A 20,518-nucleotide genomic window follows, 5' to 3' on the forward strand; every position below is an offset into this window, starting at 1 on the left:
ATGCTGTCTAATAAGAAATAATATTGGGTCTAGGGTAACTATTTTATTCAATTTCATGGTTGTGAACATTACCATATGATTTAGCACAATGTTACATCACATCCAAAAAATAAAAATTGATGTGCACTGAATTGTCCAAATACTTTAACTCAGTAGTTAACATGAAATGAAAGGTGATATATGACTTAATATGAGTAACTTACTTGAGATAAGTTTTCCCCATTAATAAATATTACACAAGTAAACAGATTTTTAACAGATATACTTTTACTGAAATAATTCGAAAAGTCCTTTATTGTAGGTATTTTATCAGGGCTGGCAGAAAATGTATAACATTTTTCAGAGCTTTATGGTATAATGTTTATGTATAACTTGTTTAACTAACAACTTCCTCGGCAATCTAGTCAAGCTTTCATGTTTGATCACAAACACATTAACATTATTATAAATTTGTAATGTACGTGTCGTTGTTTTTAGGTAGTCTCATGGTTTCAGGAAAATTGGTGGATGGTTGAAAAAAATTGATTTGGCAAATAATAAAATGAAATCTTACAAGTATTCCTTTAGATTATGACAATAGTACTAGAGATACACAAATAAAACAATTTATGTTAGAAGTAAATATACAGGGGACAGCATTCAAGCATTGGAAATTTGACTTCAGAAATCATTGAACCATCATTTACTCGTAAACTGCCCTTGTTGAGGAAACATAAAAAATTTGTCTCAAATTATTTCAGAATCAAGGTTCAGGAGAACTCAATAGTTTAGTAACTACATTTTCATTAATAATAAACTCCAAAGTTTGGTTATATAAAATTAGCACTTAACTTGACTAAATCTGGAAGGAAGCAAGAAGCAGTTGTAGCTAAAAAAGAAAACTGTTTGATTGTAAGTAGAAAAAAAAACTAAAGAAAACTACATGTACAGAAAGATTGGCAAGGAATAAATAAAAATTTACAGTTAACAGTTATAAATAATGTTGTGTATTACGAATAGTGCTTTAATCCTATAAAAGGGTGGTTCACACTTTTTTGTTTTAATATTTGCAGTAAAACTGAACACTGGAAATACAAGTGTAACAACTTTTCTTCTAAATATGTGACTAGGTCTCAGTTTTCTCTACACAATATACAGAGTGTGCAACAATAACTTTTAACAAAGGCATCATACACATAAACATCGTCAAGAAGTGCACAATAGTAATTCTTGGAGGGATACTTACAAAACAATAAATAACAATTATTTCTATCACAATTGTACCACATTGCTGTGGATTGTATATTATTTCTTTTCCTTACATCTATGTTGAATTCAGTCTAAGAATTTAATGACACATATTTGTAATATTAAACTACAACAATTAACTGTGTTAAGGCTTTTTGGGGAAAGTTCTTTCATGGTGACGTTTGTAGTCGTGGTATTTTGTACATGTTTTACTGAAATTTAACTACTGTATAAATGCACAGTCATAATATTTAATGTTTCTATTATACCACAACCAGTGCAACATTTAACATAGTACTGAAGACGTCTATGTTTTAATTTGATTGTCAAATAATAGCGATGAAAGCATTTTTATATATTTTGAGAGAAAAGGTTACCCATAAAATCAGAAATATAATCAATTTCGGCTACAGGTCTTCGTATTACAGTCAAAAGGTGTAAGTAACAAGTTTCTGAATGCTTTTGGTAGAAACAGAAAGAACAAGAAATTTAAGTAAAACATGGTTTCATGTACTTGTCCTCCCTTTTTTCGTGTTCATAACAAGCCATTATGAGACTGAAAACGAAGTAAATGGTTTGTGATAGCTGTCATAGTTCTTTATTGAATGGATAGATAAAATATGCAGGCTGCTATAAATGAAAATTTAATGTGTTGTTTCTTATGTTAGTTGCTACATAATAAAATAGCTGAATCACACCTTCAGTGAAATACAGTTTTTGTTATGATAGTACACACCTCTTGAGAGAGAAGCACAAAACTGAGGTGAGATCAACTAAATAACAGTAATTTATATTTGAAACTTATTATATGTTTACCTCAGCTGTTGTTGAATAATCTGTTTTTTTATCTTTTACAGCTTTTGGTGGTTAAGAAAGGGAATGATACTAGGTTTACCAAATACTAACTTATGACGAAAATGGAAATCGTTTATTGAAGTGAGTGTACAATTGTTCCAATGTGAGTAAATATCGTACAAGAGCATTAATGAAAGAAAAAGAGCCCAGAAGAATTACCTTTGCTTCAATAATAGTGTGTGAATCGAATGGCTGGATAATGTTTTCGTCACATAATGTCTTATTATGTCTATTTCATTTGTTTGGTCACTGTCCATGGTTAATCGATTTCACCCAAATTCCATGCTAATGTCTACTTAGGTGATAACATCTACAGAATATTTCAATGGGCCACACATTCTTAGGGCTTTATTCCCTGCTCACTAAAATCTGCACAAACAAGTAAGTTCAAATGTACACACTAGCTGACATATCATGGTGACAGTCACTATTGTTTTATTATAGCAGCATCTTCGCTTGATAAATTAATTAGAATATCTTTTACCTCTACACCAAAAGCATACATATGCCACAACTATGACTATCAATGAATGTCTGAGAAAATTTGGTACATTGGTTCTAGAACATATTTTGAGCTCAGTCAAATGCATTAAGAAACCTGCTGGATAAAAATGTCCTGTGGCTGACATTGGAGGTTATTAAATCACAGATTTTACAGCCCTGTATCAACTCAGGAAATTATATTATCAAACATCTTTAAATGGACAATATACATTCATCTACAATAGTACTCCTGGAATAAAATGTAATACTGACCACCTTTATAGGAGGTGATACACATTTTTCATACATGTCACTAATGAAGAACTTGAATGCTATTTCACCTTCAAAACTGCTGGTCTTTGGGTCACGAAGAAACTGTGTATCAGAGTTCAAATAATAGGTTGCTCACATTGTGATGTTTCAGTTTCCAGGTCGTTATTGAATTACAAATCTACAATACAGTAAATAACAGCACAGGAAAAATTTTAAGGGTCATATGATGTAAGTTTATTAAAAGTTTATCTTTTACATTTTAGTTCATTTATTTTATCAGATATTTACTTAGAGAAACCACAGTTTAAAATGAATGTTTTAGGTATGTTTCTGATTTGCTTTATTATGTAGAATAACATTAAGGGAACTCTACAGATGAAAACTTGGACTGATATCTTCATTCTATAATTTTTTCTGCCTTATCACTGAGTACATATTATATTAACATAAAGCTAACTTCAATATGAAATGCACAATTCAGGAGTCAACTACATAGACTGTCTAGTTATAAAAATATACTGCTGAAAATGTTTGTCTTTTTTGCATATATTCCACTGGCTGAATGACCTTTTGGATTAGAACGAATTGTTACAACTATGAGCAAGAAGATAAGACTTGAAATAAAAACAAACATTTCCATTTGTAATTTATCAGCTAAAACTGAACATATCCTTTGTAAAACATTTAAAAAATCTCATATTACTTGTACAGCTTAAATATATAGCTTTACTATGAATTCCCTTGGCTACAGTTAGTTTATCAACATTAAGTACATTTTTGCGTAAAGTTGGTCAACAAGAGACAAGCAATATGCAATAGAGCAAAGTCCAATAATAAATATACCTAATGAAATTGTGTCTTACAGATGCACTACTATATAAGCCTTCATATTGATCATACAGTTCTAAAATATTGCAGTTATAGAAGCTTACTAGGATGGGTGGCAAGAGATAACAATGGATGAGGAAGAAGAGAAAGGAGAGAGCACATCAATAGAAGGATCACAACAACTACACATTCCACAGACAGTGTGTTTGTGAATATTTCATACAGACAGAACCCTATCAGAAGAATTGATTCCAGTAACTTTTTTATTATGAGCACTGGAATAAAAAATTCTGAAGAGAGGCATATCATTTATCCTCATAGGAAAAAAAGTCATATTATGATTAAAAGAAGGTTTAGCAGAAATTGAGAGAGAATTGTAAACATATTAAGTCAATCTGGCAGCAACCAATTTTTAAGAAATACATATACAGTATGTGAGACATTTCTTTACAAAGAGAAAATACACTATATAAAATTTCTGAGTTACAGAAATGCAATCATATTTCTGTTACTCACTTTTTTCGAAACGATGTTGAAACAAATGATACTTTACACTGACTGAGCACAAGGAACCTTTCTTTTGTAAGGAATGTGCTTGTTAGGAACAAAACTAACGGAATTTGGATGAGTACCAAACAGCCATGGGCCAGATGTACTGCTTTTGAGCAGACTGACTGATGCTTACAAACATATCTTTCTCAGGGAGGAACATATTATCACTTCAGTTTACAGTTGTTTCTACATAGAAAAATTTTACTACAGTTTCCAAATAAAACAGTAGCAACAACAACATGAAATTAACTGGAATATCACGATTATATACAACAGTTTAATAACTTTTGAACATTTTTGCACAGTTACAAGATTCAAAATATATTTATTTTCTAGAAAATCTAGAAAACATATATGTAAATTATTTCAGAACACTTTAATGTATATTTAATCTATGGTTTTGTCATTTTGCCAGTTACTTTCTTCAAAATCTATATAGTATAAAATTCCCATGCGCTTATATTCAAACAAATAATAAGGTACAAAATTTAGTACACAGAAAAACTTCCCTCCATTCACACTTACATTCAGGATTTTAGATACAAATGTACAGTTCATAGCACTACATTTTGAACACAAATCTTTTAGTTTTATATCTTTTGAAGATAATTCTCCATGGTGTCAGAAGATAAGTAATAACTTACTGCAGTGCTCCTCAGTCTTTCTTGAGATGACTCCTTATTCTCTTATTTGTTGTCCTGTCTTCTTAGATATTTAAATCATTAACTTTATGTGGATCATAATATTCGAAATGAAACAGATTAAACACAAATTTTCTAGGCAGCTACAGTTATTAACGATTCAGTGAGCAGCAATTATTTTTCACGTGCATGAAATTGGTAAAGGACTTGCGAATTTTATATCAATGGTCATATATTCTACCATTACTCTCTATTCTCCTCCACCTCATCTATTCATTTACCCATTCTGACATATTAAAAAAATTATTTCTTCTTTGACTCGTTCATAATAAAAATTTCTGATTTAAACTTTGACTTACATTCTAGGTGTTCAGTAATATTATTAACTCTACAAAACTCTAACAGCATGGCAAGCATGATTATTTATTAATTCATGGTATGTTGCCCTTACTTGAATATCCTTAACAATATTTATTATTGTAGATTGGTCACTACAAATATCGCAGTCTCTTGTTATATCAACTTACGTGTGGTTTATTTTTGTTTAAAAAACCAAGTTATTGAGTTTATCAAGAACAGGTTTCATCTTGCATATATTGTGTCCTTCCTGCTCTTAGCAATTTTTGGAACCACATAAGCTAATGTTGTTAATCTGGTCGCCTCTTGTTGATGACCTTTTTTTAGAACCACTAAAGTTGATGTAATTTTATATGCCAGTGATTTCTCACTGCAAGACGCATTTACTTTCAATTTGGGACTTGATTTCATTCACCTGAGATTCTATCGTGTTCTTCAGCTCTGCAAAAAATGAAAACAGTGGCATATTTAGAACAGTGGAATATTACTCACTTAATTTTCTTTAAATACAGTAACAGAAGCATTGCTGGTTAGCAGCCAATTGGGAAGCAATAATAATGTAACATTTCTGGCTTATTGTTTACTGAGTGAAGTTACTACTGTGCGTAAAACACTAAGATGATTTAACTAAAATGTCTTGGAAAATTTGAAGTACTGACTTTTATTTATTCGTAAGCGCAAAAAATGTAGTGATAAGGCTAAAACTACTAACAGTTGTGCAATTCTACGTTAATAAACTGGCAGTCTTCCTTAAAACGAGCACATTATTATTACAGCAATGATTTTCAAGCGCTAGTCACCTTCTGGCACACACACACACAAGCTGAGAGGTAACATTAACGCTTATAAAACGTAATACAGATATCGTTTCTCACGAATTGCCTCTGACTATTGCTTTCCCAAACATTATAATGCAAAATATAAACAAATTTTACAGTACTGCATAAAGTTTTTGTTTCAGCAACTACTACCTGGGGAGGACCTGGGTAAAAATAAATTACAAGGGATTAGAAAAGCTGCCCTTTTATACCCAGTCTGCATGTCGATAGAGTACGATAAGGATGTAGTTTAACATTGAAACCAGGATGTAATTGTATAAATTTGTATGACCGACTGAAGGGATCGGCAACATTGGTTGCAAACTAAAGGTACTCTATTTTCTAGCGGTAAATTAACGAAGTACGCTGCTTAAAATAAAGGGAAACTTCGTCGAAATGTCCTTCTACATATTACGAAATTATTTTGTCTGGGTCAGCATTCGATAAATACTCACAGTATTACACGGAAGGGGAGCAAGACGGTTCCATATATGTACACGTGTCGATCGCACATTTGTGTAACGAGTTGGGCATCGTTCAAGTACTGCAATTTCAGAAGTCGTTATTGTGGCATGATAGAAGTCACATATAAACAATTATGGGAGAACAGCTTAGCAATTTCATAACATAAAATCTAACAAGTTGAAGCATGTGTTAACGAAATGGGTGGCTAATATTCTATCGGATGAGCTTATTATCAGATCAAAACATCTGGCAGTAAACTGGTTTGAGCTCAATGGTGAAGTTATGGTAGCTGTAGTTGGATATATTGCAGATCTTCTAGAATCGTACCTTTCGGATGTTCTCTGCTCTCTGAAAGAGCGTGGAATGAAATCCATGACTTTAAGGGGCACTATGTTGAAAAATAACTAGAAAACGTATAAATTACGTTGTTAGGCTGAGACCAAAAACATCAATTAAATGAAACAACAAGTTCACTGTTACCAGTCACCGTTCTGTTTATTTCCACGACGCGTTTCGAAGGTTTAAACCTCCATCATCGGGTGGATTTACATTAGTAAGCGTTACATTTATGTGTGTGTTGAGTTACGATTTTTGGAGGAACTTGTGGCACTGCCTTCAGTGGTCACAGGTTCCTTTTGTTGTCGTAACACACCTTCGAAACGCGTCGTGGAAATAAATAAAACGGTGACTGGTAACAGTGAACTTGTTGTTTCATTTAATGTCAGTAACAGTCACGGTAAAGCCTAACCTAAAAATGTTCGCATTTAAAGCAAAAACATCAATAAAATAACTTCCGAGAGCTGATGTTATTCTAGAATGCCTTTAAGCCGACGAAGACGCCGTTATCAACAGCTCACTGAGTTTGAACGAGGTCGTGTAATGCGGCTGCGAGAAAATGGGTATTCCTTCCGTGATATTGCAGAAAGACGTGGCAGGAATTTAGCCACTATAAATAATTGCTGGCATCAGTGGTCACAAGAATGTACGGTCACAAGAACACTGGGCTCTGGACGGTCATGTGGTACTACCGAGGGGAAGACCATCGTGTTCGTCGTATGGCTTTTGTGCATCGTAGTGCATCTGCAGCAGCAATCTCAGCAGCAGATGGCACTACAGTGACACAACGAATTGTTACAAATCGGTTACTTCAAGGACATCTCTGAGCCAGATTCCATGTATTGAACATTCCACTGACCCCAAACCACCGCCATTCGTGACGTCAATAGTGTCAAGCGAGAGCTCATTGGACGGCAGAGTGGAGGTCTGTTGCGTTTTCTGATGGAAGCTGATTGTGCCCCGGTGTCGGTGATGGCTGTGTGTAGGTTAGAAGGAGGCCAGGTGGGTGCCTGCAACCAAACAGTCTGCAGCCTAGACACAATGGATCTACACTTGAAGTTAATGGTCTGGCGTGCGATTTGGTATGACAGCAGGAGCACTTATGTGGTAATCCGAGGCACCCTGCCTGCAAATGTGTACATCAGTCTGGTGATTCGACCTGTTGTGCTGCCATTCATGAACAGCATTCCAGAGGGTGTTTTACCAAAAGGATAACACTCGCCCACATACGCTGTTGTAGTTCGACATGCTCTACAGAGTGCCGACATGTTGCCTGCTCGATCACCAGATCTGTCTGCAATTGAGCACGCATGGAACATCATTGGACGACAACTCCAGCGTCATCCACAACCAGCATTAACCGTCTCTCAATTGAGCGATCAAGTGCAATCGTCATGGAACTCCATCCCACAGACTGATATCCAGCACCTGTACAACACAATGCATGCACGTTTACATGCTTTCATCCAAGTATCTCGCGGTTGCCTCGGTTATTAATGTACCAGTATTTCACATTTGCAATCGCTTATCCCTCGCTTACATTGATCTGTGATATTTAAGCCGTAATAGCTTGTGTATAGCACCTAGACAAATGTATTACAGAAATTTCATTAGTCTACATTAATTATTTCTTGGTGCTGGGATTCTTTTCTCGTTAGTGTAGGTCTGGGAACGTCGAAAGAATCAGAGTTCGTTTTAGATATGCAGTGTTCAGTAACTGACACGTACTCATTCCAAGTGAGGGAGGGTCATCAAACAACTGCATTGAGGTGCGCACAAAAATGCTTCAAATTGCTCTGAGCACTATGGGACTTAACATCTGAGGTCATCAGTCCCCTAGAACTTAGAACTACTTGAACCTAACTAACCTAAGGACATCACACACATCCATGCCCGAGGCAGGATTCGAACCTGCGACCGTAGCGGTCACGCGGTTCCAGACTGAAGCGCCTAGAACCGCACGGCCACACCAGTCGGCAGGTGCGCACAACTTTGTGCTACCGTGATGATGTAATAATTAACGTTGCCAGATCCACACCTTTCTGTGTACTGGTCCAAGAATTCTTCCCAAGATTAGAACCATATCATGGACTACCAGGATTAGTATATTAGCATATATTATAATGCATAACGCAGTATAACATTTTCCTACCTATTTATTACTAGGCTTATTCGAAAAGTAAGTTCCCTATGGATATATTTAAATGTTGGCAGCTTAGAACAAAACTGAACGAATGAAGTGCCATGTATTAATTGTTTATGAAGCGATAGAACTCACTAAGTCTATTTAGTAGTCTTTGACTGGGTGATTGCAAACTGAAATGATTTCGAAAATCTTGCTTCCTCCAGTTGTGAAGTATTTGATGTTGGGTATGTGTGTTGAAAAGGAACTGTAGCAGCTCATATTCTTCAGGAGTTGGGTCTACTTTTTGTGCCAGCAATAATGAGTCAATGGAAGGTTAGAAACTGGTGTCGAGGTTGTAAAAGGCCCTACAAATCTGGGCGATGAAAACCAAAGTGGCGGACACAGAGGCCCACTATGGACGCCGATAAAATCGTGCAATTAGTGACCCAGAAACTGAATGCTTATCAATGGTTGACAACTGGTGCTCTCACTTATGAATTTAGTTATATTGGACGTTTCAGCGTTTCCACAATTGTCAAAGAAAAACTGGGTCCAAGATGGTTTCTGACAATGCTACCAATCCACACAAAGTGGAAATAGTGTCAAATGGGAAATCGTATTTAGACTGCTATCGATGAATTCCTTACCCATCTTGTTACATCACTGTGGAATCAGAACAACATTCAATGCAGTGACGCCATTCAACTTCGCCAAAAACGAAAAATTCAGTGTTTCCCTGCTTGAGTCGAAAAGTATTGGCTGCAGTTTTATGGAATGAGAAAGATGTTCATTTTGCTGCTTTTGTGTGACATGGGTAAAAAATTACAGCTGATGTGCGCTACGATACACTTGTAAGATGGCAAGAACTATGCCCCTTACATGAAGTCATTAAAGATCACCTAACTCACGTTGAGCGAATAGTAGGGCTGAACAAAAATGACTGACAAGGCACAATGCATCTTGTAGAGGGTACAGTATGGACGTATTGGAATAATTAATGTCGGGTGATGGTTTTAAAGTACTTCACACGACATGAAAACTTTGCGGAAATACGTCGATTTACTGGAGGCTAGTTTATCCCATGGAAGTATACAGAGTTGACCGTGGCCAGCTGGGGAGCGGCAAAGGGAAGCAACAATAGGCAGCTTAGGGCAGCTCAAGCTCTGTGAAAGCGGTAACGGGGCACGGCCTCCAGCTGCCTTAAGATGAGTGACAGTGAGTGGGTAGTTGACCCCATGCTAGTGTACCAGGAAGCAGACGGAGAACTTGTACACCTGTTGATAAATGTCTGTCCACCCATTTTCAGTGAAGCATGCAAGTAAGCTGCGCAAAGCTACGGTGAAGCGGTCATCAGAGGCCAAAATATGTGTGTTCGTGACTGTAGCAACTTCATGCTGAATTCACGGTCTGCAGAGTCTGAATTAAATCAGGTGAAGAGCGACAGAATGAAATACGCCGGTCTCCGATGGAAACATAGGACCAAGGAATTTGAAGTACTCTCCTGGGAGTCAGAATTCCAAAAAAATTGGTGTTTTGTGCAGATGCTAATTTTGATGGATGGCCTGGGAGGAGCTAAATAGTAGAAGTTGAGAGTAAGGGAAATTTTGTGGGAGTTAGTTCACTTCCCAGAGCAGGCATTGGTCGGCAGTGGGTAGTGACGCATAATTAACGTGACTTGCGCTGCAATTGGCATAAGTGATTTTGCTGGAGGGGAAACCGAGGTGAAGAGCGGGCTGGGAGAAGTCCCCGTAGAGGTCTTCCGTTCCCAGCTTGCCTAGAGTGTGGACGTGGCGTTCTTTACTCAGCTTGCCTGAGAGAGAGTGAGCATCTCTGCAGTTTAGGACTTAGCAAACGGAATGATTGAGCTTGGAGATAGGAAGTTTTGGTTCAGCTATATACTGAGCAAGATAGCTAGGTGTGAATAGACGAGTGCAGCCTTGCAGCACCACGAGGTTGGCCGACGTCCGCACAACGACACCGCTCCACCACGCTGAATTCGGTGATATTGCACCTGCTCCGGCCACTGATTAATTTGTTGGATCACGTCGGCAAAGTTTCCACGAGGGTTTCATGGGCTGTGTATTGTAGAATTGTTCTCACACTTTGCATTACCCCTGGGTCAGTCGATAGGAATTACCTTTGATTTATCGCGCTTTACTCCATGCAAACGCAATTTATTACCACTGCCTGTTAGGAGAGTCATGTAATGTGGTGATTGAAGGTCGTGAGTTAAAATAAATCTGTGCTAATCGACTGCATCCGTTTTCAATCAAGCAGTTGAAATCGCAAGTCACTTTCTTAATCAATTTTATGTTCAACATTTGCATCTGGTGTCGAATAGCTGCATATAACATCAATGTGCACTCATTTTTAATTAAAGGGGGTTAATTATGACTCAATTAATGTCAACACTGCCATGGCAGTTCAATCAGGAGTCACTTTCTTTGCGTTATCCGATATTGCGGCAGTTTTGCACTCTCTGTTGATCTGTTAGTCGATTACCAGGGGTGAACACACACCAGAACCAGATAAGTGACGGGGGGGGGGGGGGTGTTACACACTCACCATACTGGGACGTAGTGTCCAGAACTGATTACGCGGGAGATTGTCCAGGGTCCAGGTAGCTCTCCACCATGACAACACGCATCCACAGTCCACACACAGTTCCCCGTATAAAGAATAAGATTCAGCATTTCCGTTTCATACTTTTCTACTTCCCGCCCACAGAAGGGACATCACACCTGGCGTCTGTTATCTCTTCTCACGCTTGAAACAATGGTTTGTAAACAAAGATTTGCAGATGACGAGGAACTCAAGGATACTGTTTCAGTTCCCAAGAGGAGAATATCTATACAGAGGACTGAAGACACTAGTGCATTTTATGAAAATTGTTTGGAAGTGAAAGGTGACTACGTGGGAAAGGGAAGTAAGTTTGTAGGAAACTGAAACCGTTAATAAAAGCTTTTGTAATGAACATATTTTTTATTTCTGAACAGTCATTACTTTTCGAATAAGCCAGATATCCTGACGGAATTCAAAGTTTATCCTTACTTATCGTCTGATACACAAAGTGTTTTGGATACTCTACGAACGGAAGATAAAAGCGCATGGCCTTGTGTTTCAAGCGTGTAGTACTCTTTCCAAAGTAAATATTATTTCACGAGCAGTTTACAAATGCGAAATTTGTCCGTCAGTCTGAAGCAATTGAAAGAAAACAGACTGCAAATGGAACCTTAAAGTCACTAACATATTGCCTGTTTCAGTTATGTGGACTTGGGTGCTGTTTCACTAGTAGCTGGAGGTGAAAAATTGCGTCAATCTTTCGTGGCGTTAATTGCGTGAAATAAAGGGCCGGGAGATCTATGACACATTAAGGCGCCTACCGTCGTAGACGGGAAACGCGTAAACAATACTCATATTTTGTGCTCCAGCTACACAAGTTTAATCACTTTCTGTGAATATATATTCAGAAGACACTGGTGATCAAAAGCGTTCTCGTTGCCCTAAGCACTTAATTTAGTATAACATGCTGTCCCGTAACCAACAGTTCACCATTATATCGTATATTCGTGGAGAATCAAGCTCTGCAGCCTGTTTCGTGCTATTTGAGAGGAGCAGTTGTGTTTCAGGTGGGAATGCCTGCTAAGATTAACATCAGATACGGTAATTTCCAATGCCAACAGAGACGGTAATTGTATTGCTTTATGGGAAAACGTGCAGTGAGACGCAAGTGTGTCAGGATGAAGTTAATAATACTTTTAAAATATTTTAATTCCGTAATGAGTTTCGGCCTACTATGCCCAAGCCAATCTTCATTTCCACTTACATGGATTTTTTGGTCAGCAGCACATTGTCTGCTCCTTCACTACATAAGAATATTTGAATATTTAGAGCCACTTTATTTATATTCTATTTCAGCAATAAAAACATGCTACTGTGCCCGCATGTATTTACATACAAGGTGAGCCAGTTGCTTATGCTGATGCATGTTCCAGTGGACGGAGATTCGTTTTGCTATGGTCTTTAAGGTTTTCCAGGACACGGTACAAGCTGTTGTATTGCAGGCAGCACACATATTGTTAATAAAGCACTGTGGAAGACTTCATAATTTTCTTAGTTTCAGTTTGAGCTTCACACTTGTTCTTGCCTTGGTGTTTTTGTTTACAATGCAAAGAGTATACATCAAACAAAGATATAAATATAACCGGCTGGAGTGGCCGTGCGGTTCTAGGGGCTACAGTCTGGAGCCGAGCGACCGCTACGGTCGCAGGTTCGAATCCTGCCTCGGACATGGATGTGTGTGATGCCCTTAGGTTAGTTAGGTTTAATTAGTTCTAAGTTCTAGGCGACTGATGACCTCAGAAGTTAAGTCGCATAGTGCTCACAGCCATTTGAACCATATAAATATATCTTTGTTTAATGGGTATAATAGATCTCTTTATATCATTCGTTTCTTACTGAGAAAAAATGTAAAATACATAAGGAATATATGTGAGATGTGCAACATGTAAACAACAGAAAAATATCTGAACTCTATAGGTGAACTTACTGGTAGAGGACAATACTACAAGTTGTTTACAGGAAGGAATCGGAAATTTTAAAAAAATGTTATCAGCAAGATGGTTGTTTTCAACAGTTGGCAGTGGAAATTTAAACGAAATATTTCTGCTGTGAGTTGTTAAGAAAAAGCTACTGAAATCAGGTAGTTCAAAATGGCTCTGAGCACTATGGGACTTAACATCTTAGGTCATCAGTCCCCTAGAACTTAGAACTACTTAAACCTAACTAACCGAAGGACATCACACACATCCATGCCCGAGGCAGGATTCGAACCTACGACCGTAGCGTTCCCGCGGTTCCGGACTGAAGCGCCTAGAACCGCACGGCCACCGCGGCCCGCGAAATCAGGTAGTACTGTAGTCCTTTGATACTAAGTTTATCCTTAGAGTACAACCTTTTTGCCTGTTATTTACACCTTGTACTTCTCACACATATTTTCTGCTTAGTTTACATCTTTGCTCAATAAGAAATGAGTGATATCTTTATATCTTTGCTTAATGGATACCCTTTGTGTTGTACACAAAAGCACTTACAACTAGTTTACCTCAAATTTTAATTAATTCAGACACATTAGCGTGTTCTTATTAATGACAGAACATAAGGAGTGGCTCTAAATACTTAAATATTGTTGTTCAGTGCAGGAGCAGACGATATCCCGCTGACCAAATCATCAGTGTAATTGGAAATGTTAGCCATCTGAAAGATGGGCATGGTAGCCCGAAACCGGTTATGGCATTGAAATAAAATATTTCAAAAGTATTTGAGGCTGGTTTTGTTATTCATCAACTATCATTAACGTCCGCGGAGTTCACAATATCGAAAATGGATAAAACAACAGAGAGGTTAAATGGTTTCGAAGACTTCTGTGCGACTGTAAGGTCGATCTCGAATACCTTTTGAATATACTGCACAAAACTCTCAGCACAGAAAATTAGAATGAACAAAGAAAACAGAAAAGTGATGAACAGTTCGAGACAGCGGAGTAGTGAGTTGGTACAAGTCAGAAATATGGAAGACGCTTAAGAAGAACAAGCGAAAATATTCTTCTGTGTAGAAAAGGCGATTATACAAGGTATCAGAAACATTGCGCCATCAGAAGGTAATTAATGATGGTAGGGAAATATTTCAATAGGAAGTTCCCGTAACTTCCTTACGGTAAACAGCATTGCGCGAAAGGGAAATGTGGAGCAAGAGAAAAGTAGAATAAACGTAATTTTAGGCATTTGAAATGTGGACTACATAAAAATCTTATAAATTAAGCGATAAGATAAATTACTTAATGAAGAGGTACTAGAAACGTGTGTCAGGAAACAAGTGCGCGACAGACTGACACTAGAAGAATGGAAGGCTAGTGGTAAACTTATCAAACCGTCGGTGATAAGTTAACTTGGCTCCTAAAAGAGCAGATATAGACTAGACAGAATAGCGTGAACGAACTATCGCTGTCTGTGGGGTTTAGTACATGTTCAGATATGAAAAGAGTAGTAGCACCCGTTTGGAACAGATATCTAGACAGATAGAGGGGGAGAAAGAAAGAAAGAGAGAGAGAGAGAGAGAGAGAGAGAGAGAGAGAGAGAGCGATATGTTGGGTATCAAATCAACCTTAAAAATGTAGAAAATAAATGTATATCCATGTGCTGAAACGAAAACTGTTGTGAGTAAAAGTGCCACCTTGTCTACGTTACATCTTGATGTGGATACTGAAATTTGTTCTACTTGTATTCCCATTATTATCGATTTATCGACTGTACCGATGGAGCATACAGTTACTGAACTCTACTTATTTCGATGGAGCTATTTATACGCTGACTGTTCATTCGTCGAAAGAGAGATGGAAATTAACAAACAGGAAACCAGTATGAGGCATACTGATAAAGACACTCCTTTTTTATTGTGGTAGAGAAATACAGAACAGATGAACAACACAAATTTATCGCTTTTTTCGAAACGAAATCAGGTGCAAGGTACAACAAGTCTGCTCATTCTCCTAATCACAGCAAGCACCTGCGGATTTCATCTAAGCAGCTGCTGCTCTCAGAGGTGAGAAGCGATGGAAGTTGCACATCGTGCTTGACTTCCACCGTAGTCTTCTACAGGGCTGAACAGATCTGAGATTTACATTGAATGACGTTCAATTAATAATCAGCTGCTCGGAGCTGCACTAATTTATGTCGAAGAAAAAAAATGTGGAGATTATTGCTGAAGCTTGTTAAACTTCAGTCTTCGAAAGCATAATCGCTCATTTGACTTCATTTCCTTTCTGAAATTTCCACGCTTCCTGTTTGGAAAAAAATATTATTGAAACAAACAAACTGAAATTAAATTTGTTTTCAGAATGTTAATTTTTGCGAATATAGATCACATAACAGTTTATACACTGATAATATAGTGTCTAATATGATTTAATTTCGTTGACGAGAGAAAAACTTTTTCTTCTCTGGTGTATCTCCTACTGAGTCCCTCCAGTCAATAATGTCGACTGGATAACACTCTTTGAAATTCTGAAGGCGTCAGGAATAGGGAGCGAAAGGTTATCGATAACTTGCTAGAACTTGTACAGAAACCAGATTGCAGTTATAAGAGCTAGGTGTACGAAAGGAAAGCAACAGTTCAGAAGAGACTGAGACTTGGTCGTAGCCTATCTCCACGTTATTTAGTTAGTACATTGAGCAAGCAGTAAAAGCAAGTGAAGAGAAATTTGGAAAGTGAATTAAAGTTCACAGAGAACAAATAAGAACTTTTAAGTTCGTCGATTCCACCAGAGACAACAAAGGTCTAGGATGGTCAGTTGAACGGAATGGATGTCATGAATAGAGGGTATAAGGTGAACATCATCAAGCCCAAAACAAATTAAATAAGACAATACTGAGAGAATAAGATTAGGAAACGTAACACTGAAAGTAGTAGATAGAAACTGATATTTGCCCAGCGAAATAACTGAAGACGGTCGGCGTAAAGGGGATGTAGAATGCAGACTGGCAATGCCAAGAAAAACATTTCTGTATAACACGGGGCAGAAATTAAAATATTAGAAAGTCTTTTCCAAAGGTATTTGTGTGGAGTGAAAGCGCATAAGGAAGTGGAACACAGACGACAAACATTTCACAAAGGAACAGAATACAAGCTTTTGAAATGTGGTGCTATGGTAAAATGCTGAAGATTAGGTGGGTAGAACAGATAACTAATGAGGTGGTAACATGTTGGCCGAATAGACGTTTCACTCGAGGACATTACATTTCTCCAAGTGAAAAGCTGGAAATGCAATTGAAAAGATCTATTTATCTCACAGTTTCTAAGATTTTTTAAGTAACTTATTTTTCAGAGCACAGTGGGTTTATTGTGTCAGCTTACTCTCGCTGTTTTTTTTTTTTAGTCTGTAGCTGTGTGATTGCTTCTTGTGAGGAAATGTTAGTAATAAATAGTTGTTTTACAACGATGAGTGTACGAGGGCATCAAGAAGTAAAACCTCAAATTTTTATCTGAAAGCGGATTTATTTTATTCGAGGTTCCAGTAAACCAAATTCTTGTCCATTCTCTTGGCTAAAAAACCCTATTTTTCGCCGCGTGGGGTAGCCGCACGGTCTTAAGCGTTTTGCAACGGTTCACGCGGCTCTCCCCGTGAGAGGTTCGCGTCCTCCCTCGGGCATGGGTGTGTGTGTTGCCCTTAGCAAAAGTTAGATTAAGTAGTGCGTAAGCCTATGGACAGATGACATCAGCAGATTGGTCCCATAGGAACTTACCACAAATTTCCTGTTTTTCCTATTTTTCACATATTCTTCGTTCAATGCGACGGCCTTACGCCACCTTACTGGGAGGGCCTGTATGCCAGCATGGTACCATTCTACTGATCGGCGTCGGAGCCAAAGTCTTCTTCATCACTAACCTCCCCATCATCTACGTACTGATCCCTGCGGAGTGCATCCTTCATTAGGCCAAACAAATGGAAATCGGAAGGTGCGAGATCCGGGATGTGGAATGGATGGGGAAGAACAGTCCAATGAAGTTTTGTAAGCTCCTCTCGGGTACTCAGACTTCTTCAAGGCCTTGCGTTGTCATGGAAAGGAAAGGTTTGTTTGCATTTTTCTGGTGAGGGACATGCTGAAGTCGTTTCCTCTATTTCCTGAGGGTACGCAGGAGACCGGACAGGTTTGCGCGAGCTTGTTCCAGTGATGACAGACGCCTAGCTCAACGACTCACCGTGCATTTGTTCACTGCTAGGTTTCCGTAGACGTTGTACAAGTGCCTATGAAGAAAGATCGGCGGTGCTCTGGTTTTCCCGCAAGAAGACAGGTTTCTGTTTGGAGCGCACCTCCATTACAGATGTCATTTTGAAAGCTACGTATGGCGTCGCCACCTATCGGAACTTCATGAAACTATAGGAGCTGAAGCGGGAATATTCCACGACGTCCCACTACACATTCCGCACTGTTTCGGATGAGAAAAAAAAAAGTGTTGTATTACCTATTGCACGTCCCTCATAGCAATGTTTGCGACTCTCTATGGCTCCAGAAAGTTGTGAGATTCGGCAAGCGTTCAGGAACTTGTGAAGCTATGGAGAGTTTGTGTATTGTAGACGTCTGATAGGTAGCTTCCGTATAAGAAATATTATTTTTGCCTATAGAATAAATGAACACTAACAATCTGTCGTAGTTCCATAATCTGATTTTAAGTTCGATTTTGTGTCTGTTCCTCAACTGAACGAGTATATTTTGCTAGCTAATTTCAGTTCCCTTGCTGGTTTTATAAAATTCAAGCATTTCGTACGTAGGATTTCATGCCCAATCATATTTCAACAACTGTTTACCCTTATCACCAGTGCATTCTTATTTTCCGGAAATATGATACTACTGTGAGGTCTGCTTGTAAGCATTCAGCTGCAAAACCCTCGTCACAATGCTCTGAACAAGACATAAAAACATCACCACTATCCTTCCTGCATGTCTGCCACCGAACGAGGTGGTGCAGTCGTTAGCACACTGGATTCACATTTGGGAGGACGACGGTTCAAATCCGCGTCCGGCCATACATATTTAGGTTTCCCGTGATTTCCCTCCATCACCCCAGCCAAATGCCGGTATGGTTCTCTAAGAAGGGCACAGTCGATTTCCTCCCCATCCTTGAATTTTTCCTAGCTGGTGCTCCGCCTCTAATTACCTCGATGTCGACGTTAAACGTTAAACCATAATCTTCCTTCTTTCCAGGATGCCTCCCATATCTCGTGACTTTTTGAACCTAAAGGCACTTGCCAACTTCGCTACATTGCCGGCCGAAGTGGCCGTGCAGTTCTAGGCGCTGCAGTCTGGAACCGCGAGACCGTTACGGTCGCAGGTTCGAATCCTGCCTCGGGCATGGATGTGTGTGATGCCCTTACGTTAGTTAGGATTAACTAGTTCTAAGTTCTAGGGGACTAATGACCTCAGAAGTTGAGTCCCATAGTGCTCAGAGCCATTTGAACCATTCACTACATTCATCATCCTTTTCATCATGCTTTTAGTGTGAGTGCGTATCATGACACTTACCCTCGAAAAGACAGGCATAGTCCACCAAAGTACTCTGCATCCTTTATCATCCTGTAACTGCTTTTAGTGAGCAGCTCATGTTCAGAACTTAAAGAAGATTAGAGTTTAACGTCCTGTCGGCGATGAGGTCATTATAGACCTATATGGAGTACATGCTGGGAACCATCGAACCATTCACCTTTAGAGATTTCGGGAAATCACGGAAAATCTAAATATGGTTGTCTGCATGGGAATTTGAACCTTCGTCCTCCAGAATATAGCCCTAGTGTTTGACCACTGCGCCATATGAGTCGGTCAGCAATCCATCTTCGCTGTATAAAGAAAAAATATGACACCTGTGGACTAACGGGAACCACCTAAGGTTACATTTTAGAACCTATGTAAAATGTAATGAAATGTGGAGGCGAGATACGATCACCAACGAACTGGTATGAGGTAAAAATTTTGAACGACTAGTAGTGGATTCAGTCTTGCACATAATAATGTATTACTTGACGCAAAAACGGAAGAATCTTCTGCCTCAGATGGTACTGAAGAGTGGATAGCGAACAATTAATAGCGTCTGCATACACAAGAAATTATCTTAAGCTCGTTGACGTCATTCTAGCAGAGCTGCTGAGTGGTCCGTCACATCATCTTCAGACTTGTTACAAAGACTGCAAGGACGCACCGCAACGAGACGCAGAACAACTAGTGTCTCCTCCGTCATACCTTTAAAGTGCCCCACTCGACCCTGGCGAGGCGCTCGACATTGGTTGCTACCTTCTGTGGCATAACGGTGTAGGAGCTCTCGTTTTTCATTTGTGTCGGTTGGAAACTTGCTCAGATTGTTGACAAACATTTGTAATGTGTTAATGCACCTGTATTTAGGATCCTGTGTAGAATATTTAATGTATGATTTAATCTCTCACTCAGGCCAAAAGAACCAGACATGTACTAGGCAACTGTATAATTTCCTTTTCCGTTGACAACATACAAATTACTAACACTTTTATTTGGTTTAACGCATGTGGTTCCCTCCCACGGGTTCACAACCCCACAGCAGACCACAGCAGTCCACCCAATCCACCGCCGCCCCACACTGGAGCCAGAGTGGTCGTGCGGTTCAGTGGTTCAATTTCTCCCCCCCCCCCCCCTCCTTCCCTCCTCCAGAGGTTAACTGGAAACCGTTCAAGACAGAAAGTTGCAATAGTGCAAAATAAAATAAAATTTAATATTTACAGGCGTCATTTAGTCACTCATAGTAGCTGTGGATGCGAGTTCAAAGAAAATAATTGAATCATTGATCCACCACGCACAGGGCAGTTAATGAAGCTTAACCGACTGGTAACGAAGATAATAAAGTAATAAGGCGTAATTTTCATTCGCAACTGTTTTTATAAAACACGTTGTATTTTCTAAAATAATAGCCGTGCGGGATTAGCCGAGCTGTCTCAGGCGCTGCAGTCATGGACTGTGCGGCTGGCCCCGGCGAAGGTT

At 38.7% G+C, this 20,518-nt stretch overlaps 1 protein-coding gene across 5 annotated transcripts in view; it reads right to left on the minus strand.

Annotated features, from left to right (window-relative positions):
- Positions 1–276: 276 nt before the first annotated feature.
- The window catches only part of LOC124788337 (complexin), a 723,750-nt gene continuing 703,508 nt past the window's right edge, over positions 277–20,518 (minus strand). For all 5 annotated transcript variants that reach the window (XM_047255595.1, XM_047255594.1, XM_047255593.1 and 2 more), the window contains exon 4: positions 277–5,657. In XM_047255595.1, the coding sequence (XP_047111551.1) occupies positions 5,584–5,657 (74 nt within the window). In that variant the 3' untranslated portion in view covers positions 277–5,583. The remainder of the gene's footprint in view (positions 5,658–20,518) is intronic.

This window comes from Schistocerca piceifrons, chromosome 3 (genome assembly GCF_021461385.2).
Source record: "Schistocerca piceifrons isolate TAMUIC-IGC-003096 chromosome 3, iqSchPice1.1, whole genome shotgun sequence".
Taxonomy (NCBI): domain Eukaryota; kingdom Metazoa; phylum Arthropoda; class Insecta; order Orthoptera; family Acrididae; genus Schistocerca; species Schistocerca piceifrons.